Source organism: Galleria mellonella, unplaced genomic scaffold (assembly GCF_026898425.1).
Source record: "Galleria mellonella isolate WM207_F2 unplaced genomic scaffold, CSIRO_AGI_GalMel_v1 utg93, whole genome shotgun sequence".
Taxonomy (NCBI): domain Eukaryota; kingdom Metazoa; phylum Arthropoda; class Insecta; order Lepidoptera; family Pyralidae; genus Galleria; species Galleria mellonella.
Genome location: NW_026442176.1, coordinates 6,402,872 through 6,425,769, shown reverse-complemented (window position 1 = coordinate 6,425,769; position 22,898 = coordinate 6,402,872). Strand labels below are relative to the sequence as shown.

The 22,898-nt window shown below is 35.2% G+C and overlaps 1 protein-coding gene across 1 annotated transcript in view; it reads right to left on the bottom strand.

The window, feature by feature from the left end:
• LOC113509255 (nephrin) overlaps positions 1-22,898 on the bottom strand; it is a 530,072-nt gene that overhangs the window by 271,113 nt on the left and 236,061 nt on the right. The window contains exon 3 of the mRNA XM_052902625.1: positions 16,589-16,724. Within this exon, the coding sequence (XP_052758585.1) occupies positions 16,589-16,724 (136 nt within the window). The remainder of the gene's footprint in view (positions 1-16,588; positions 16,725-22,898) is intronic.

Here is a 22,898-nt window from a genome sequence, read left to right as displayed (position 1 = left end):
CTATATTACTAACATATATATAATTTTTGAAAACCGGTGGTTAGAATAAGCGAGGACGACTCCCCACTAGATGGAGTGACGTCCTTAAATACATTGCAGGGAGTCAGTGGATGCAGGTGGCTTAGGACCATTCCTTATGGCAGTCTATAGAGGAGGCTTATGTCCAGCGGTGGATGAATAATGGCTGAAATGACGACGATGATATGACACTTTATGCTTATAATGTTATTAAAATTAATGGATGTTATTAAATTGAAGTTTAAAAACTGCAACTGAATACGCTTCAATTAAACGAGAATCGAATGAGAATTATCGAGTTTAATTACAATCGAAAAATCTCATTATATCGAATAAACAATCAAGGTGAGGCGGCGTCGCGCTTGCGTCCATCAACTCTCGGTAATGAATACACGGCCGTGATTAATGAACACTGAATAATGTACGCGCGGTAAACAAGCGTATTTAGGCTGGTAAATTATGTATAATACGCTAGACTAAATCGACCCGTTAATCTGTCGCTCAAGTGCGCGGACTTAAACTAGAGACGCTCTATCTACATTAAGAGGACTGTTTGGAATTTTTATTTTAAATCTCATTTATTTATTTTCTTCATACATAATGTATTAATTCATTAATATTGAAATCAACGTATTCCTCAATTCATGCTAAAACAATATCAACAGTATTTTCTTTATTATTACATCCTTTTATATAATCGTACGGCTCGCCATTGACAGGAAGTTCACCCTCATGTCCTACAGTCTAAATGGCCGCGTACATTGCGGTTTCTGAGATGTTTTCTACCACGAGGTATGGTCGAGGTACTCAGGTTACGGAATAAGATCCCTGCCGAGATTTTCCCAAGAGACTACAGCATGGGGTTTCTCAAAAGGGGGATAAAGAGGTTTCTTCATGGTCGGCAACGTGCGCGTAAAACCTCTGGTATTGCAGGTGTTTATAGGCTACGGTAACCGCTTACCATCAGGTGGTCTGTGTGCTTGTTTGCTTCAGTGATATAAAAAAAAAAAACACCCAATACTTGAAAGCTTATCTGCATATGGTGATGTTTTTCTTCTAGGATCATTTTAAATTGGTCAAGTAGATTCTAAGCTTCCAATTTTGTATTGGAATATGTTTGTTGATTCTAAAACTCTTATATATTTCGGAGACTAAACTGAGAGTCGAGCTAATTTAGGTAAATCAATTCACATGCAGGAACAGCATTCCTGATTGTTACCTACTTTATTTCATGATTGTTGTCACTGCGAAACATCTAACATCAAAAGAAATTTTTATAAATTAGGATTTATTTTCCAATTTACAAGCCTATTATTCGAATTCTATCACATCGTTGATTTTACAAATTTTAACACATTAATTCAATAGTTGAAAATGATACAGATCTTTTCTTGTTTTATTGTAAAAAAAAATATGTGCAACATACAAATCCGCGGTAATGAGTGCATACGGATCGACGCGCAAATTGGGACCGTTGGAGCGCTCAGCGTCACCATGACTACACGAGCCCGGCGTTGTCGCCCGCACCGCCCACGCCATTTTTAAACGGCGAAGTGCGAACGTGTGCCTCATTGCGTTTTTCATTTTGTAATCTTATTATAAAACGGGCCGGTTCTCGATTCGTTTGTTTTTTGCATGTGGCATTATTATCTCGATCATTAAAAACCCTTTTTGCTACGTACACGGTTGCTCTTAATAAAGACAGTCTAATTGAGACCGAATGAAATCGATCGAATGAGTTTTTTTTTTATGCCAAGTTATGGCAATTACGCATTTAAGTAACTCTGCAGTTATTTTAATAACTAGTATAGATTTGATTATTGGTCCCGGCATAGAATAGGCCACTCTTTCTCTTCCCGTGGGTGTCGTAAGATTCGACTAAGCGAGGGCAACAGACATCTCTAAAGCCTAACTGTTGTTGCCAATCCTTTATCAAGCATGGCAACTACTGGCAAAATAGGCTTACGTTCAGCAGTGGACAGTTAAAAGCTGATTGGATATGATAATGCTCTTTAGCTGCACTTGCGAGCAGCAAGCACAAAGACAATATGAAACATGAATGAGAACAAGTAAAAAGAGGAACTACTACTTTTATATACATTTGTTTAAAATATAATTTAAATAATGAAAACTCCTTCATAAAGCTTTTACCTGTATATAAACGTCGCGACGTGCAGGTCGCCCTCTGTTATGCACCAGCGGGTGACTGTACAATAGGCGCCCGTACCTCTGTCCTCCTCGTGTTTCCGTTGCTGAGCAGTTGTACTTAATTTATTAAAATGGGTTTGCCATAGAGTGCATGACAGTGTTTCGGTTTGAAAGGAATATGCCAGTGAAAGCATACGATGTGGAGGCATAACGTTGGTATCATATTAATTAAGTGATATTTAAAACTTTTGATCTTCTTTTAGGAGCATATAACTACAGTATAGGGGATTACTTTTGAAGACTCCTGACAGTGATGTAACTGTCTGTTGCGGAGCACAATTTACTTGCAGACATGCGATACTGTATTCTAAATTCAAATTTTTTTTTTCAAAACAGGAGGAGTTTCTTTATTTGGTATTTTATTTTGCCTCCATTAATTCCATAATTTCTAAATCGATTTGGAAAATTCCTCCTTTTTTTTAAAAAGATATATGCGCAGATTGGTTCGATAGTCGGTTGGAATGGTTGGAAATTTTATCAAAATCAGTTTAGTAGTTTTTATGTAAAAATAACTGGTTTTGTCATGATAGAACTCTGTGATCTTTTGTGGTACAAAATCAATGTAATCTATAATATCTAGAAAACATTTTACAAATTATTGGTGTATGTTTTGTTTGTGTGTGTGTTGTATTTCTTTTCTATTTTAAGGTTTTGCTTTCATTTAAAACAACAACTGCTATAGTTCTGTATTCCTTTAGATATGTTTTTGATCTACATATAAATAACCTCTTTTCATACGTTACAGTTTTCGTGAATGTTACACACGAATAGCCTGGACCGCTACTCACACGTGGACATGTGACGGATATAAGTGTGTTACGCTGTCACTCATACAAATACCAGCGCCGTCATACGCATTTATTCCCACGGTGCTCGGTCCCCAAAATAATATATGAGGTCAAAAACCCGGCTCCCAATATATTTGCGAGCTTACGACTCAAGGTCGTCTTTCACAGGTTGCTCTAATACTTCCTGATAACCTATCTAATAAACTTTTATTTTACTGAAGTATGTGTTATCTTTTATCTAACAATCTTTAACTATCCATTCATGCCCCATTTTTTTATAACACAGCGGGTCAACGAGCATGCGGCTCATCTAATGGTAAGTGACTAGCATCGTCCATGATCACCCGCTACACCAGAGACAGTGCAGGTGTGCTGCCAGCCTTTTAAAAAGGAATATGCTCTTTTCTTGAAAGTTATGATATCGTATCGGTTCGAAAATACTGCTGCTGGAAGTTGATTCCAAAGAGTAGTTGTGCGTAGAAGAAAGTGCCTTGAAAAACGCAAAGTGGAGGAACGCCACTCATCCAGATAGTTCAAATGGAACTTTAGTTTGTAGCGGGTTGTACGGCGGTGGAAATCAGCAGCAGCAATCAATCTGAACAATTCCATTAATGGGCACGACACACCTCTCTTTATTTTAAATACAAGGATAGGGATATAAAGAAATGAAGGATAAAGCCTACAATTATCGGACTAGTAAAACTGCTTCATATAACTTTTTATTTCGAGTTTTTCATCTTTTATAAGGATATTATTGTACGGTAAAGCCCATATACAACTCAAATTTTAGGTTGCTTCTTACGACATCATGAAAACATAAATTTTACTTTACAATTTTATAGCAGATAAACTAATATCAATTATTAATTAGATATTTACTGGTGTTATTAAAAATTATAATTTCAGAAACAAATATATCATGAGAAGTATCATCAAAAGTAAAATCTATCATTGAAAAGTCATAAATTTCATCATAAGTCACAAAATTAAGTACTTTTTTTTATAAATCCTTAGAATGCATAGAAATAATCAAATTCTGACATCGTTCGATTCAATTTCGGTATGTAATGAACGATATAATTCAGGCGGTCCACTCTCTTTTGTTTCATCAACAGCAATAGATAACTTTTTCAATTAACCGCTGCTCAGTGGTTCAAGTGAGCTTAATAATGTAGACGCCTAGATGTTGTAGGGCCCTCCAGCAATACGAGACCGGAATGGTGGAGCATCTGTATGTACAGTAATAGTTGTTAGTGAACTTATAAGAAAGTTAGAAATAGGAGAAGATACTAAAGCTAATTTAAATGTTCGGGTCATGGCTAAGTTTAATTGGAAGAGGCGAGCGAAGCAATCACAGCGTCGGATTAAATTCAAGCAAACAGCGAACTTGTTAAGGTGTTGGGTTTACTTCGTTCGGCTTCTTTCATTATTCCGATTAGAAATTCTCGTGGCGGGGACTGTGTTTTATTCATTATGCCGCTTATTAATTTTGTCTAATGTTTGTTATTGTTTTATTCTCGTGGGTTTCCTCACTCTGTACAATTTAAGAATATGTTGTATAAAATCAATGTGAAGGATGTAATAATTCAATTAGAATTTGCTGTCTTCTTCCTAAAAAAAACAAATTCAATCAAGACATAATTAATATTTACTAGTAATATAAATATTCTTACTTTAAAATACTTAGAATTGATAATTTTTTGAAGATATTTGAATTTAGAACATGTATTATGTGCTCGCAAATGAACCAAAACAACCGATAGATAAGCAAGCTGAAGTGGCAATGGGTTGGTTAGTTCGAAGAACCGACACTCGATGGAGAAGAAAGGTTCTTGAGTGGCGACCACCTACGGGTAAATGCAGTATAGAACGACCCCTCTCACTAGATGGAGTGACGACCTGAAATGCGTTGCAAGGTGCAAATGCAGGTGGCTCAGGACTGTTCTCTATTGCAGTCTATGGGGGAAGCTTATGTCCAGCAGTGGACGGATAATGGCTGCAATGATGATGATGATGATTATGTGTCCACATATAGATTTTGTGTTAACAAACGAGATATTTATAAGTGACCATTTTTCTTTGCAAAAGAAAAATGGTCACTTATAAAAAAATTAATATGGTACCAAAACAAAATAAAATCTGTGGATTAAAAATAAATTCATGATCTCTTATTAATATAGAATATGAATTCTTGTGAGAATTTGCAATATGCATGTTTTTTTTTGTGAATATGTAATCTCATAAAGAATTTAATTATTTTTAGCATCACAAGAATTAATGAATAATTAATATATATATATATATATATATATATATATATATATATATATATATATATATATATATATATATATATATTAGTTCGTCGTATAATAATGTACTTGTTAATTTGTATGACGTTACAATATTGCAATGATTAAATGCAGTTGCAATATATACAAGAGAATATCGAAAACTCATAACTGTAAGTAATGTATACTTACAAATATGACTTCTTTTCTTATTTTACTACCCAATTAGGAGAAATATTCCTGTTAAATATTTGCTCTTTCAGTAACGTACAAATGTGAACGAACGAACGTGAATAGAAACAACATTTAACTTAGTATAAAAATATTATTATAGGTACACATAAACTTTTAATTACTTTTGATTCCGGGAAAAATATTTTCAAAACGGAAAGGAAATCGTACTCACAGTACGTGAACACAAATTGCGAAAAAATATAATTTCCTATTTTTAAACTAGTCACTGAAGTTGTTTGCGCCCATGGCGAGCGGGTGTTATTTAAAAATGCGTTCTGCGTTTCCTTTTATCACTGTATTCGTATTTATATTCAGCTTTACAACAACGGACACTGAGAAATGTCATATTTCTTTGTTTCACTACCATAAATTGTGCAGGTGTAATCTTGTTATATATAGCTGGATTACATATTGTTTAACAGGGACCCTCGTCATTCGACCGCAGTGAGTAATGTTCGCTATATTCGATGGCCATAACTAAATGGGACTTGAAAATTAACGGTAATTAATTGTAAATAATGTTATAAATGGAGAGAGATTGAAACTCGGTTACCGTGGTTGACTGCTAACAGTACAAAACTTTCATCCAATAATAAATGATGCAGTTTTAAATATTATTGATTTTATTGCAAGACATTTTACTAATCATTAGATGCAGTACTTAATGCAATATACATAATATAGTATTGCAGTAGCACACATGTATGTGGCTGCACTAGGTGCAACACAAAAACTAGGTTTTTTCATAAGACTGTAGTATAAATAATTTATTATTCACCGTGTGCTCCCCGCATAAAATGAGCCACTCCTTTCTTCTTTCCGTTTCCAGTGGATGTCTTAGGAGGCGATTAAGAGAACTCAATGTTCGAGAGACAGGCAGCAGCGTGCTTAAAAGATCATCGAAGCCTAACTGCAATAGCCAAGCCGCCTGTCAAGCGTGGCAAAACCCGCCAAAGGACGGAGACCTATGTTCAGCAGTGGACAATAACGGCTAATATGATGATGATAAATAGTTTATTAATGCAATTTACACTTAATACTTTACTCAAAAGAGTTCAATTTTCACACCGCAATCGAAACGTTCCTGGTCACATAGCTCGAAGAATCGAAAACCGATGGGAAAGAAATGTAGTCGAGTGGCGACCCCGATGGATCGACGACCTCAAATGTATTTATTGCAGGGAGTCAGTAATGCAGTTGGTTCGGGACCGTTCCTTATGACAGTCTATGATGGTGGCTTATGTATAACAGTGAACAGATAACAATGCATTGATACCTGTTAATTCCACATTAATTTTACGATGACTGAAGTCACTCTTTTTGCAGGACAAATTGTTTTACGATCTAACAAGACTGGAGCATGGAATAAAGTCTAAAAAAAATTCTAATTAGTATTCTAGAACATGATTGTTGTACGCATTGTATGTACAAATAGAGATTGCACAATAACATGATTACCATACACATATACAGGGTTCCGGGTGACGGTCATTCCCCCGTCCGCTGCCGGTCGTCGGAAGCTCAACGCTTAGGCCACCTTCCGGGGATGGCACAAGCTTACGGAATGAGGAGTTTTATAACTCACGATCGGAATCATTCACAGATCATATGGCCATGTACGTACTAAACCAGTAAGCAGATTTCATAAAGGGACGGAAGACTATTTTATTTTAATGGGTGAAGACGAAATGGTAACCCGCCTGCGCTATCGATATAACTAATGTTGCTTTTGCTAGCAATGTAAATTGTCAGGTCGACCTTTATGGGTTATATTAATTCTTGATGAATCCATCACGATAGGCTGACGTGATTTCATCTTAACAATAATGTAACTGAATTGTACGCCTTACATAGTTCATTTTGGGATCTTGAAATTACAAGTAGAAGGAGACCATTGGTATTCGGCACGGTTTGATACTTTTTACTGATCGTCGTTTCGTTTTTAATGATTTTGCAAATAGTGTTTTTGTTTCAAAAAAATAATTATTATTAACAGTATTCAAAAATATTTAAAATAACATCGTTACGTCGTGTTCAGTCGGATTGGGGCAATCGTAGGTGCTAAAGGCATTCGGCCTCCGCCCTTACCAACGGATGTACCTCGCCACCTGAACATTTTGTGTTTTATAAAAAGATTTTCTCTTTTATCATTTGTTTTTCTAAAGAGATCGTGCTTAGAAAATATTTGTTTTTTTTTTCTATTTAATTTCACTTGCCCCTTTTATCATTGATTCCAGCCGTAACTTGAGTGAATACTAAAAGACATTAAAATTCCTACGTTTTTAACAACTTCCAAAAGAAGTTTTCAATTTATCTGCATTTTTGTGTGTACCTTTGCCAATTTTGAACAGATTTTGTTTCTTCTTTTTGTAAATATACTTGTCATATAATAAGTAATAAATTTTTCTAATAGATTTTCTAAGTTTTAATAAAATAATCTTCATTAGCAACGCATGCAATGATAAGTTTTCGTCTCTCTAGTCTCGACGTCATCACAAAATCAACGATTGTAATGTAAAATAGATTATTAAATCGAATTTTATAATCAACAATTTTATTCAAACGTAGATAAAGAACGCAATCGTAGATGATAGAAGTATTAATACGATTAATTGTTTATTCCGGTGTCAGTTAATTTAATGACGTTTATGACGTCTTTAAAGTGGTTGGTCCTTTTTTTGGATCAAAATCTCGCTTATCATATCTACATGGCCAAACTCTCTTTTCAAATAGTCTCGGCATGGTTTTTTTTTTTTGCATGGTTTCATGTTATTAAATAAAATCTTTTTAATCGAATGTGTTCATGATTGATAAAGTGAACATGAGTAAGTCAATAGTTATATTAGTTTTTTGCAAATTATAAAAATTAATAATAATAATGCCAACGAATATTGTTGGAATGTTCGTAATTAGAAGATACAAAATAATTTTCTATCTTCTCGTCAAAAAAGAGAAGCAAAAAAGGAGTAGAACATTTTATGTTTTTTTTTTTTATACAACTTAGAATGGCAAACAAGCTGAGGGTCCACCCGATGGAAACGTGATAACCGTCGCCTATAGACATGAGCAGTACCATAGACATAACAGAGTATACTGTTACGCACATGATACACCCCATGCGTTGCCATTCCTGAGAACTCAGGCGTTATTCCTCTGTACCCAGTAAATTCACGCCTTATCCCACCCTTCAAACCGAAACACAGCCATGCAAACACAGCTGCTTCACGGTTGAAACACGAATGGGACAGAGGTAACCAAGCAATCGACTTTTGTACAAAGTCTCCCTCTGGTAAATTGATGTGCAGTTGATTTGAGCATTCGTAGACCACATTGTCTCTGCGTTTGCTTAAAATGGTGTAGTAAAAAAAGGGTTCTGGAATTACCATTCATTAATAACTTTGTCACAATTGCAGTTACTGTTCGTTCTCTAAAACCTTCCATTTGAAAAAAAAAATTGACAATTAGTGTAAACAGCCCCAAGCGATTAAGTCTACATTAGTTTTTTACAATATACATTAAAAGCAATAAATAGGTTAATAGTTTTAATGACTATAGTATCGAAGTATTCGGCAGTAAATTGTCCTTACATATTCGTATATGTGCCACTAAAAACTCAATTTCAACTTAATTACTGAGTAATTAACTGATATATTGCTCAAAATAAACACGAAATTTAACAAGTATTTTTTTGGTAATTTTTAACTGTATATTATAATTGCTGTGTGTATTATTTCACGAAAATGGCAGTCCTGTGTTTAAATTTTCACAGGATACGCTATTAATAATATGTAAATTACACCTTTACTGCGTGAAACAGAATAATTTAAGATTTGTTCCACAATCAAAATTAACAGGATTAATATGAAACCAATACTGGAATAAACTCATTCGGTTACAATCCTTTTTTTTTTATACAACTTAGAATGGCAAACAAGCTAACGGCCCACCTGATGGAAAGTGGTAACCGTCGCCTATAGACATGAGCAGTACCATGGATATAACAGTACACACACATACTGTTTCGCCCATGATACCCCCCATGCGTTACCATTCCTGAAGACTCAGGTGTTATTCCTCTGTACCCTGTAAATTCACGCCATATCCCACCTTTGAAACCGAACATAGTCATGCAAATACAACTGCTTCACGGTAGAAACACGAATGGGACAGAGGTACCCAAGCAATCGACTTTTCTACAAAGTCTCCCTCTGGTGAATGTACTTACAAAATAAACAATTTTGTTTACATCTCTTTACATTGAAAAACGTTCCAATAAGAAGATGGGAGTCAATTGTGACAAGCCGTATCGTACCCAATAGAGGGTCCTTAATAAAATCGCTCCCCACTTTATGCAATAGGTATCACATAAATATCGCTTGCCGCGCACTCAATAAACTCGGCAAATAATTCTGATAGTGACCAAGCGAGAGGAGCAGTCGTCGCAGAATTTATTACAATCCAATAAGGTCTATATTGCTCCGTTCGTAGGCTGTTGTCGCGCGCCATCGGAGTCACGTATCGTGGTACCGGTCCGCGAGTAGTTTACGATAATTCCGAATATCCGCGGTATGGAATGGGGAGAGTGTTATCTAAATTAGGATGGTGTTATACTAGTTATGGTGTTTGGATTATCTGTAGTGTACGTAAATTATAGTAAAGAACATAACGTATGAACAGTGATTTTGTACAAGCTGTAAATTTTGTTGTATTGTTTAATCGTATTGCATTATGGCGAAAACATAATTTCGTATTTTATTTGTTGTTTTATATTTAAAAAAGTGTAAATAATTTGATTGTATGAACTCATTTGTTTTTTTTTTAAACAACTTAGAATGGCAAACAAGCTGACGGCCCACCTGATGGAAAGTGGTAACCGTCGCCTATAGACATGAGCAGTATTATGGACATAACAGAGTATACTGTTTCGCCCATGATACCCCCCATGCGTTGCTATTCCCGAGGACTCAGGTGTTATTCCTCTGTACCCTGTAAATTGAAGGGTGGGATATGTTCCACCCTTCAAACCGAAACATAGCCATGCAAACACAACTGCTTTACGGTTGAAACACGAATGGGACAAAGGTGCCCAAGCAAACTACTTTTGTACAAAGTCTTCCTTTAATTTACGTGTGTCATAAATGGCTCAAATAAAGTGTTTATCTATCTATCTATCATTATTTTTCTATGCTTTTATTAAACTATCCGAAAATTAAAAGCAATTATTTTCTCTTGTAGACACAAAGGGTAAGGTGGATGCCACAAAATAAACAACATTGTTCTTATTAGTATCATTACTATATAGTATAAAACAAAGTCGCTTCCCGTTGTCTGTCCTTATGTGACTTAGATCCCTAAACTACGCAACGGATTATAAAACTTTTTTTTTTTTAATAGATAAAGTGATTTAGGAGAAAGGTTTAAGTGTATAATATAACATCGTGCTTTTCAGCGCGACAATTTTTTCGAAATTTTTCGAAATTGTTTGTTCGTACTTTAGTTAGTGTTGAGGTTAATTTTTTAACCGCTTTGTAATATATTTAATATCAGCATTGCACCAGTGCCGTGCAGTTGCATGGTCCTGACATAGAATAGGCCAGTTCTCCTTTCCCATGGAGGTGTCGTAAGAGGCAATTAAGGGAGGGCGAAAGATGGGCAGCAGCGTCCCTCTCATAACATTTCTAAAGCCTGACTGCAGTTACCAATCCACCTGCCAAACGTGGCAACTACTAGCAAAAGCCCTCAAGTGGGAGGCTTATGTCCAGCAGTGGACAGTTAAAGGTTGATATGATGATTGTACCAGTGCGAAGCCGGGGCGGGTCGCTAGTCTATACTTATAATAAATCTGTAGAGAGGTCAATTCTGTACATGAAATATATTTCCAAAATAACTATCAGGGGGTGATTAGTGATCGATACTGATGCCAAAAATGCGATCAGTAAAATTTTTGTCTGTCTGCCTTCGTTTCGTTATAGAAATGAAACTACTCGACGGATTTTAACGAAACTCGGTACAATTATTCTTCATACTCCTGGGCAGGTTATAGTATACTTTTCATCACGCTACGATCAATAGGAGCAGAGCGGTGAAGGGAAATGTTAAAAATTTCCAGCCGTGCGACGCCGGGACGGGCCGCTAGTTTTTAAATATAATTGTGTTTCGTTTATGTGAAGATAATAAGCTTTTATGCTAGTGACTACTCTGTCCTTTCGAAATTCAACATTCAACATCACTACCAATCTATTAATTACTGTATCCATTTATAATTATAATATTAATAGTACTATAACTGTAAACTACGGTCACGTTTGTTACAAAATAAAATGTTATTTAGAATAGAATAGAATAGAAAATCATTTATTCAAATAAACTTACATTGAAGCACTTTTGAATAGTCATTACATTTTTTTTAATCTACCGCTCGTTCGGAAAGCTGTCTCATCACAAGAAGAACGAGCAAGAAACTTGCGTGTTGCTCTTTTAAATAATTTTATTATTACTTTATTTCATTTCACTCATTCATTTATTGCCGTATTATTATTATTATATATTCTTTATTTCACTAAAACATACAATAACAACAATGTTAGTAAAGGCGAATTTATCTCTAAAAGAGATTTCTCCCAGTCAACAAATTCACAAACAAATTCACAGTGGCATAGCAAGTAGTTAGTGTGCAGTAGTAGTGCAAAACTGATATTAAAATAAATGTTTATTTATTAAAAATTATTATTTATTTCTTTGAACTTTAATGAACAGTGAAATTCTATGTACATTTGGTGAATTTAACACCGGACAGTATTCTCTACCAGTCAACCATTGGGCAAACAGAGAAATAAGTAGAAGGTGCATTAATAAATCGAGGAAACATATAGTAATACTTAATATAGTCATATATTATAGAAATATAATTAGACTATTATACACATAATATGTAAAATAAATAAATAGAGATACATATAATAAATATATACATAAATAAATACATAAAATATTATAACAAGTAATTAAATGTATTAGAAGAGCGAAATAAAACAGTCTATGATTCAAACAGAGTAACCAGCAAGACTGAATGGAAAGTGAGAAAAAAAGACAATGAAGTTTACAAATCGGCTTTTTGCCAGAAATAAGAGCGCAATCTTGGTATAAAAGCCGTATTGTATTTATAACGGTTAAAAGAGTTGCAAGTTACAATTAGTGGTACAAGTTTGTTTGAATTTACGAATACATTACACTAGCGGGATAGCAGGCAGGTATAGAAGAGAGAAGTAAAAAGTTTGTCAGCATAATAACGTCACACGAGCAAGACGCAGTTAGAGCAAACTGGTTTAGCCAAGCCTTTCGTCGTTTTAAAAACTTTATACCGTTCATTAGAGAGAAAGTAACGTGCAGGGAGGGGGAGGGGACGGTCTTTCATTATCCTGAAAGCATTCGAGCGCCACGACCCCTACGTGCTGGCTAGAAAACGTAGCCGGGAAGTTTCAAGAGCGCTTTATACGTTTCAAAGAGTGTCGGCGAGCTCGTTTGCTGCAACTCGGTTAGCCGACACAAGGCACCGGCGACCCAATGAAAAACACAAATTTCGCCCCCGAAATGAGCCAACGAACGGTGAAATTACGGCCGAGCTGTGAACGAGTTCGCCCCGAGAAAAAACCCTAAAACGGGAGAAGCAATTTGTCTTAAGTGGCTAAAACAGTGAAATATTCGGGAACTTTTAAAGCGTATTAAAGTTTTGCCGGACCTTTTGTAGATGTGAGGAAGATAGGGCGAGTTAGTTACCTGCGATTCTCTGAAGGTGACGACGCGAGGTTCGGCCTCCTTTTTAATTAATTCGAAAAGTTGTCCGCGGCCGGCTGCAGCCTTATTGTGCACCTTATTTAAACAAATACACGGGTTATAATGAACAGAGGTTGTCGCCGCGCCGCAGAACCGCTTAATTCCCTGAGGAGTAACTTTTAAACTTTTAAAAATAAGGAAATATGAAATCGTAAAGTCAGACAATGAACTCGTTAAGTCAAATATTTCCGTCTCGTATTAATTAAAAGGGGGACTGCGATCACGCCTTTCAAATTTTTAGGTGCTAATCTGACTTTAAAATCACCCTTTTGAAAAGTTTGTTTCTAAGTACATACCTACCCATATTTAACTTTATGTTATTGTTGTATACGCTCGTGACTTTATTTACGTGATGTATCTATCGACTTACGTAATTTTACCTTTGAAATTGAATATATAATGAGTTTTGATTTTAAACAGCATTCGCATAGATGTCCTTTTCAAAAATTATTTGACGTACGCTCGAAGTTGTGTAATGAAAACACATTACAGTTTGCGGCCACTAATTTGGTAGAGGGCGGAGCGGGCGGCGGGTCGGAGAGGAATGTCGCGAGTGCCGCTCGCACCGAGCCATGAATTAATTATTGCGCTACAAATGCTCTTGTTTCTTCAGATATGGAGTTTTGTCGCGCCAGCTAAGCCTCGTCGCATTGTGTTGCTGTTACATAATCAAGTCGTGTAAGTGGGAGATATAATCTGATGCACGTGTAGCCTTTGAAATGTTCCTTAATGAGACTTTCTTCTTGAAAATTATTCCTAATAGCTGTTATTATTTTTGCTATTGAATAGACTTTTCATCATCAAGTACAATAAAGAACATTTCTTTATTGTACTTACCTTTTATATATTTTAAATGTTGTATTCTTTACCTATCTAATTATTGTTTTGCTGGCATGAGCAATTAATTTAACTACTTCAATTATTCATTCTATATATTTTCTAAATAAATAATTTGAAGTAATAACTTTTTCTTGAGAAATTTATTATTCTAGCAACACAACCAATTAAAAACATAAAATACTTTTATTAAATTTCGTAAAAAAATAAAATGAAAATATATTCTTTAACTTTAATTTGTGTTACAATAACAGGTTTAAGCTTAGAATTAGCAATCTGAACTTCTGATTCTCCATATGGAACTGGGCTGGAACTGGGCGGGGTTTATTAATATTTTTTTATACTACTGCGGTAACAAACAAGCAGTTACTGTAGCTTATTAACGCCTGCAATACCATGGGCATCATGCCCTTGAAGAAACCTATTCAACCCATTTTTTGAAGAACCCTATTTAAAAACCTCGACAACGGGAACACATTTCGTAACCTGAGCGTTCTTGGATATATTTCCTATATCTTAAACCGCGCTGTACGCGACTATCTAGGCTTCCAAATATGGGGATAAACTCGCTGTCGATGGCAAGCTTTTTGATGGTAGAAAGTGGCCATGGGCATCATATACACAAAAATACAATGTTTAAAATAAAAACAGTAAAATTAAGTATCGTACAGCTATTGTAAAGGCTTGGATACTCGTTTTATTTTACACATAGGGTCGAAAACTTTTTTGTTCTTGTTTTTCTTTGTTTACTGATATTTTTTGTTTTTTTTTACCTATTGTTTTGCGGATGTTTGTGTATTATGTTATTCTGAATGTTGATTTATGATCTTGATGGACCGGGCTAGGTGATGAGGTGCTAATTGAAAATCAGCGTTTCTGCTTCTGCAGGAACTTTAAGCTGAATTCGCATCCTTTTTCGTTTCCATAACACTGACTGATTTCAACTACTCTTTATATATAAATGTAACCTTTCCTTTTCTATATATTATTTATTTATTTATTTTTATGTTGTTATTACTTGTAATCTAAGTATATGTAAGTGTTGTGGATAATTGAAATAAATTTTCATTCATTAATTTTTCATTCATAAAAACGATAGTTTTTAAAATAGCACAGTGAGCCGCTTCCGCTACCGCATCCGCGTCCCTTACCACCGTTTACATGCCAAAAACTTGCACGTTCTGTGAGAACTTATACTTGGTAGTGCGCGGCAATTATCGCCACAAGTTTGTAGCGAATCACGCCTCCCAGTTTTTAACTACCCATATTCAATGATCACAGTGGTATTTAAACGGGAACTTGGTACTTCATAACTACTGGATACAGCGAAACGGGCAAGTTTTAGGAATTGTATAAGACAGGTGAGTCAGACGCGCTCCGAGTCTTTGATGTGAGGGGTACGAATAACTACTTTTGTAACTACTGGGTTAATGTTAATTGTATACCGCATGTACAGTGTGATGAAATGGTTAAAATAATACGGAATACGAAAGTAAACAATATTCATGAAACTGAATTACTCTCTGTAAGAGACAAAATGTTCTAAAAAGAATTCCAGTTTAAAATAGTAATTACTGTAGTTATTTTGAATGCTGAGATTTTTCTGCACAGTTGATAATGTGAAATTGTTTTTTAAATGTCTGAATTGTATCTATAAGAAAGTTTTTCATCACATCTATTTTTTCATTTAGCTTGGAAATCTTTTCATAAATATTCCGTTTAGCGTCATTCAATTTTTTTTTATATACTACTTAGAATGGCAAACAAGCTGACGGCCCACCTGATGGAAAGTGGTAACCGCTGCCTATAGATATGAGCAGTACCATGGACATAACAGAGTATACTGTTTCGCCCATGATACCCCCCATGCGTTGTCATTCCTGAGGACCCAGGTATTATTCCTCCGTACCCAGTTCAAATCTCCTTTAAATTTTTTTACCGAACTACTTGTTATCTTGCGCAAGTCACTGATTATTTTATTAGATTTATTTTGTTTACACTACCATTAATTTGTATGTAACGGCAAACACTCGAAGATTGGCCGCCGCTATTACTACCAGAAGTTCCGCAATCCTTCAATTTAGCCATGAACCATCATTTTATTCGTTAACGTTTAATGACACGTATTTCTTCTATCAAATTTTTAGATGGCTATTTATTCAAATAGCCACTCGTTTAAAATTATGTTTTGCTATAAAATATGGTCCTTCTATACATCTAACTAACGATGCTGGAGCAAATATACAGGCAGAAAAACAAAAAAATTTTAAATTATTATTTTGGCTTCGATGGCTCTTATTTAGAGCTGTTGTATTATTTATTTCTTGTCTCCCTATCTTAATAATTTTATTACGTTACAGCAATTATACGAGTACATACCTGTAAAGTGGTATGCCGGCGTCATCCCTGAACCAGAACACCATATAGACCTTGTCATTGGCCGCGGTGCCCAGGTCGCACGGGAACTGCGCCACCATGCCCTCCACGGCTTGCACGTCCACTGTGCGAACGCCCGCTGTAAAGAAAGAAACAGCCAAATTAATATAGACATACATTTTTATGAAACTGAACAAGTTGATGGAAAAGGATAACCGATGACAATAACAGACATGAACTATACCATGGACACCACATAATGTATTGTAATGCCTATGGTGTACACCACAAGAGTTACAATACATTCTGTGATATTACAACTGCTTTGCGAAAGAAACTCGAATGAAACAAATGTATCCATGCAAACGGAGTTAGTAAAAATTTTTCTTTTATACAGTGAAGATTTTATATGAAGCATGAATTTCTGATAATAAAGAGCCTTTGTAGCCCAAGAACTCTTATAACACAAAAGTTATCACTTGTGTTTTTGATGCTTATGATATGAAGAATTATAATATATCCATTAATGGCCTGCCATATCTTAACGGTTTAAACTAAAAAAAACAGCACTAAACTAAAAACTGACTAGCGATAGTAGAACATAATTCTTTTTTTTTATACAACTTAGAATGGCAAACAAGCTGACGGCCCACCTGATGGAAAGTGGTAACCGTCGCCTATAGACATGAGCAGTACCATGGACATAACACAGTATACTGTTTCGCCCATGATACCCCCCATGCGTTGCCATTCCTGAGGACTCAGGTTTTATTCCTCTGTACCCAGTAAATTCACGCCATATCCCACCCTTCAAACCGAAACACAGCCATGCGAACACAACTGTTTCACGGTTGAAACACGAATGAGACAGAAGTACCCAAGCATTCGACTTTTGTACAAAGTCTCCCTCTGGTATACAAAATAATCCACCATACAGTTCTCTCTGCAAAAAATATCTTTATATATATATATATATATATATATATATATATATATATATGGATTATTGGATTAATTTATATTAGACCTTTGTAAAAGTGAACGAAGAAAAGCATTTTATAGCATAAAAATAAAAAGTACAAAGCTCTCTTTGAAATGCAATCGTACAAGTTGCGGTATGTGCTTTAAACTCGATTACCTAATTAAATTTTCTAGATTCTTTCATTATATTTATAAAACTAGCTTCTATTGTACATTCCAAAAATATATTAGAGAACAATAGGTACCGCGGAATTCATAGGTTCGACAAATGGTCTCTTAGTAAATGGTCCAAATGGTAACTCCACAAACTCGAGACAAAACTATAAAATAATATAATAATTAAGGCAATCTTACGTTGAACATTCGCTCGCTTAATTAAGCACTGGACTGGCGTATTAAAACGGAATTCCATAAAGAAATGGCTTAACTCTTTAATGACTGGGTGGAACTAAATCCTTGAGTATTCGTTATTAATGATGCCCCTTAAAATGTTACTTCACAAACGATAATAACTACAGTTGGAATAGGAGACATTTAGTAATACTGTATTCTATGATATAATGATACAAACGAATATACAGATTGTTGTGTTTAAAACATATTTTCTTCGCTACATCATTATCAGCTCTCTACTGTCAACTGCTGAAGATGGGTCTTATTAGGGAATTTTACTAGTAGTTGTCACGCTTGGCAGACTTGGTAATATTTTAAATGGTTGCTGCTGCCCATCTCTCTTTTACGGTATCCAAGAGAAAGAAAGAGATAGCCTATTCCACGCCGGGATCACACGGCGATCTACAATACAATACGCGATAAATAAACAATATATTTCTGGTGCTTCCCCTTTTGTTGGTTTGTAAAGATACCCAGCAGCGTCTCTCTTAAAACACCAAAGCCTAACTGCGGTCGCTAACCCGCCTACCAAGCATAGCAACTACTGAAACGAAATGAAATGTATTGCGATGAATGTGGTAAGTTCAGGTAATATTATACATTTTGTGTAGCCTTAACATTCAGCCAGCTCGGCGTTCAACATTTTTATATGTATTATTAACAATCAACTATTAATTACAAATTATATTACTAAAGCCACATTGAAGTTCAAGTTGTTATTGTAAATTTATACATGCATGTCGTTATTTTTCACTAGGTTACATCGGTCATATATTTACAAATATATATTGCATACAATATTCTACATTCATTACAATTATATTGTCGTTCATTTTACTTGCAAAATAATCTTTCAGTGTATAAAAACATTTTGTGATTAACCATTTACATAAAATGACTTTAAACCTTTTCAAACACAGATCTGTAAGCGAATTTGGTAATTTATTTGTAAATTCTTATACACGATGAGTTACTGTTACTATGATATAGACGTGTTTTTATGTTTGGTAGCTGAAGCCTTCCAGGATGTCTAATAGTGAATTTATAAAAGTCATCTTTTTTTTTTGCAAATAAATAAGAATGTTTTTTTCACAAAGAGGCAACACTCCAATATGGGGGGAAAGGGATTGTTAGTAATGGAGACGGAGAATCCCATTGCTAGCAATATACCCAACCAGGTCGATCTCCTCGCGGTTCTCCCTGGAAACTATCATGGTTAATTCCTGATGAATTCATCATGATGGGCTAACTGGCCTGTTTTCATTCTCATCTATCATCCTTCAATGGTGCTCCGCCAGTGTATCTCGTTAGCGCAGGCGGAGTTACCATAACATATTCACCCATCAAAAAAAATCACTCCAATATGTAATATGATGGAACCGTGAGTACTTTCAGGCAAAACCTTTTCTTATGGGGAAGGCCTATGTCCTCTACATTTATTATGGTTGATTCTATACAATTAGTTTATATTTGCTTTTGTGTAATATCATAATCATCATATCAGCCTTTAACTGTCCATTGCTGAACATAAGCCTCCCCCTTGGGGGGTGTTGCTAGAAATTACCATGCTTGATAGGGGGATTGACAACTGCAGTTAAACTTTGGAGATGTATTAAAAGGAACGCTGCTGCCCATCCCTCGCCCTCCCTTAGTCACCTCTCACGACACCCATGAGAAAGGAAGGGGTTTCTATGCCGGGACCACACGGCCAATTGTGTCATATGCTATTTGTTGTTTACATAATCTATATTTTTATACATGTATGCCCCGGGACCATTTTAAAAAGTGGCCACGCACACGCAATTTGTGTCAACATACTGCTCTGCTCCTATATCGTATGATGAAAAGTATACTATAACCTGCCCAGGAGTATGAAAAATAATTGTAGCAATACGCATTATTAGGTCGACCTCCACGTGGTTCCCCCTGGAAACCATCGTGAACAATTCTTGTTGAATTCGTCACGATGGGCTATATCGGTGTCCCGCCTGTTTAAACCGATAATATAGACAAATATAGTATCGTTAAAGGCAAGGCAGATATAATGCTATATTGTATCTTTGTTTCAATAAATTATAAAGTAACTGATTCATTACGTTTGATGGATACTATTTATAAACGTTTGCATGCTATTAAATATGGCGGAACATACTGAACATTAAAAAACAAACTGTAACATTATATAATCTATGTTTCTGGCAAATAAATTATTATTATTAAAGAATGTTATTAACTTAATATTCATTCCACACTTGACGTCGAATTGCAGTATGTTAATACATCGAATTATCCAAAACCAACCACCGGTCTCTGGAGGCGTACAGTAACAATACAATAATGTACATTCCCCGAGAGTCCATTAGCATGGTAACGAGATACGGAAGCGAACTTCGGGTCCCTATTTCGAGACGAGCTGGCGAGCCAAACTAGTACAGATATAGTCACTAAACTTACACACATTTATTTAGCTTGGGGACTTATTTATTGTATAGTTTACATCCCTAGAGTTCGCTACAAGAGTTCGCTGCTACCATATTTCAGAATTTGCTACAGAATAGCGGTCTTAATAAAATAAAAATAAATAAATACAGTGTACATATTTACATAATATTATCTCTAAAAAATAACTGTAAACAAAGGTAGTGAATTTACAGGGTACGGAGGAATAACATCTGAGTTCTCAGGAATTGCAACGCATGGGGGCTATCATGGGCGAAACAATATACTGTGTTATGTCCATGGTACTGTTCATATCTAAAGGCAGTAGTTACCACTTTCTATAAGATGGGTCGTCAGCTTGTTTGCCATTCTAAGTCGCATAAAAAAAATAATAGACACGACACAAATTTAAAAAAAAAATAAACTTCTTGATGATATTACTTGAAATATACTTTTACTCCTCCATAAATTGTTATTACAGTGTACACGTGACTATAATTTTTTTTACATACATACATATCCGTCACGCCTGTCTCCCATTAGGGTAGGCAGAAACAATTGAACGCCAAATGCTTCGATTCAAACAAACCTCTTTCGCTTCTTCTACATTCATCAATCTTTTCATACACGCTCGCCGGTTACGGGTACTTTTAATTTGGCCCTTCTTCAGCACGTCGCCTATTTGGTCGACATACGTCCATCTTTAAATCTCTTTCGTAATTCTTCTTTCATCCATCCTCTCCAAATGACCAAACCAAAATTTTTTTTTAATAGAACCAATATATGTACAAAGTTCCACCTGGTAATCATGACTAACTTCTTAATGATTTACCTGATGAAGAGTATTGGCAAGATTTAAAGATAGATCACATTTACTAAGAAGACAACCATTCATTAATGTATGAAATGTTTTTTTTTTTTTCCGGGAAAACAGAAGCAGGGAAAGCGTTTCACTTGTTGACATTTAAAATTAAATACACGTAATTGCTGCAAAAGTGTGGAATTTTTACTATGTAACAATGCAGTTCTAGTAATCATAATAAGCATTATATAGTCCTGGAGAAGAGGACAAAGTTAGTTTTGAAACAGATCTAAAAAAAAGAGGTAAACTTGTATTTCGACTCTAATTTTTTAATACATATTTTCCTTTATCATTTATTAAGGTTGCCTTTATTAAATAGTTTATTTATTATTATATAATACATTATTATTATTTTTGCTCCAGTTTTGATATAGGACATTAGAGTTGGTACTACAATAATTTCATCAGTATTAATGCCAATCAATTAATGTAACGTCCCGTGATCTGTGTGGTACCGGTATAAAATACTTGGTGGGTTTCGTAAAAGGCAACTAAGGTAGAGGGATGGGCAAAATTTTCCTTCTTAAAATATCTCCAAAGCAACTGCGGTTGGCAGTCCGCTCGCAAAGCGTAGCAACTACTGGCAAAACCCCTCGATAGGGGAAGGCTTGGATGTTCAGCAGTGGACAATTAAGGCTGATATGAAGATGATGAATTAATGTAACTGTTCATCTGTAACCATTTTCTATTTTTCTCTGCATAATTACATTTCTGTTTTGGCAAAGGTTGATTGGCAGAGAATGTATATAGCATTAAGTCCGCCTTTTGTACCAAACATTTATTTGTAATGTGGCCAATAAGAAATAAAATAAATAAATAAATATCGGTTTTTTGTTCAACGAAATTTACAAATTATTACCTATCTTATTTTACAAGTATATTCATAATAATAATAATTCTAAACTCAAGCCTCTACAACTAGTATGTATAAACTAATGAATTTCAAACCTCAACGTTCTTAATGTCTGTTAAGAGAATCCTCCAGACAGCCATCAGTTTTAAGTTATTAATAATTACAAATCATATACAATGGGACAATAGCTTACGATTATTCCAAAACAGTTAATTGTTCCTTCGCTATAATTAACTGTTTTGGAATCGTTATACAAAGTGATTAATGGTACCGCAGACGAATGTTTTAAGAGAGAAGAGGCGGCTACGATAGGCGCACTGCACGTATCATTATAACAAAATTCTTTTGTTTAAGCATATAAAATTTATTTTTTAACGACAGTTATGCCATTTTTTTTTAATGAATACTGTTTGTTGTGAAGCAAATTGCATTTGTAGTCAATCTAATTTACCAGAGGGAGACTTTGTACATAAGTCGATTGCTTGGGTACTTCTGTCCCATTCGTATTTCAACCGTGAAGCAGTTATGTTTGCATGGCTGTGTTTCGGTTTGAAGGGTGGGATATGGCGTGAATTTACTGGGTACAGAGGAATAACACCTGAGTCCTCTGGAATGGCAACGCATAGGGGGTATCATGGGCGAAACAGTATACTCTGTTATGTCCACGGTACTGCTCATGTCTATAGGCGACGGTTACCACTTTCCATCAGGTGGGCCGTCAGCTTGTTTGCCATTCTAAGTAGCATAATTTTTTTTTCAGAGAATATAGAAATAACATTTTATAT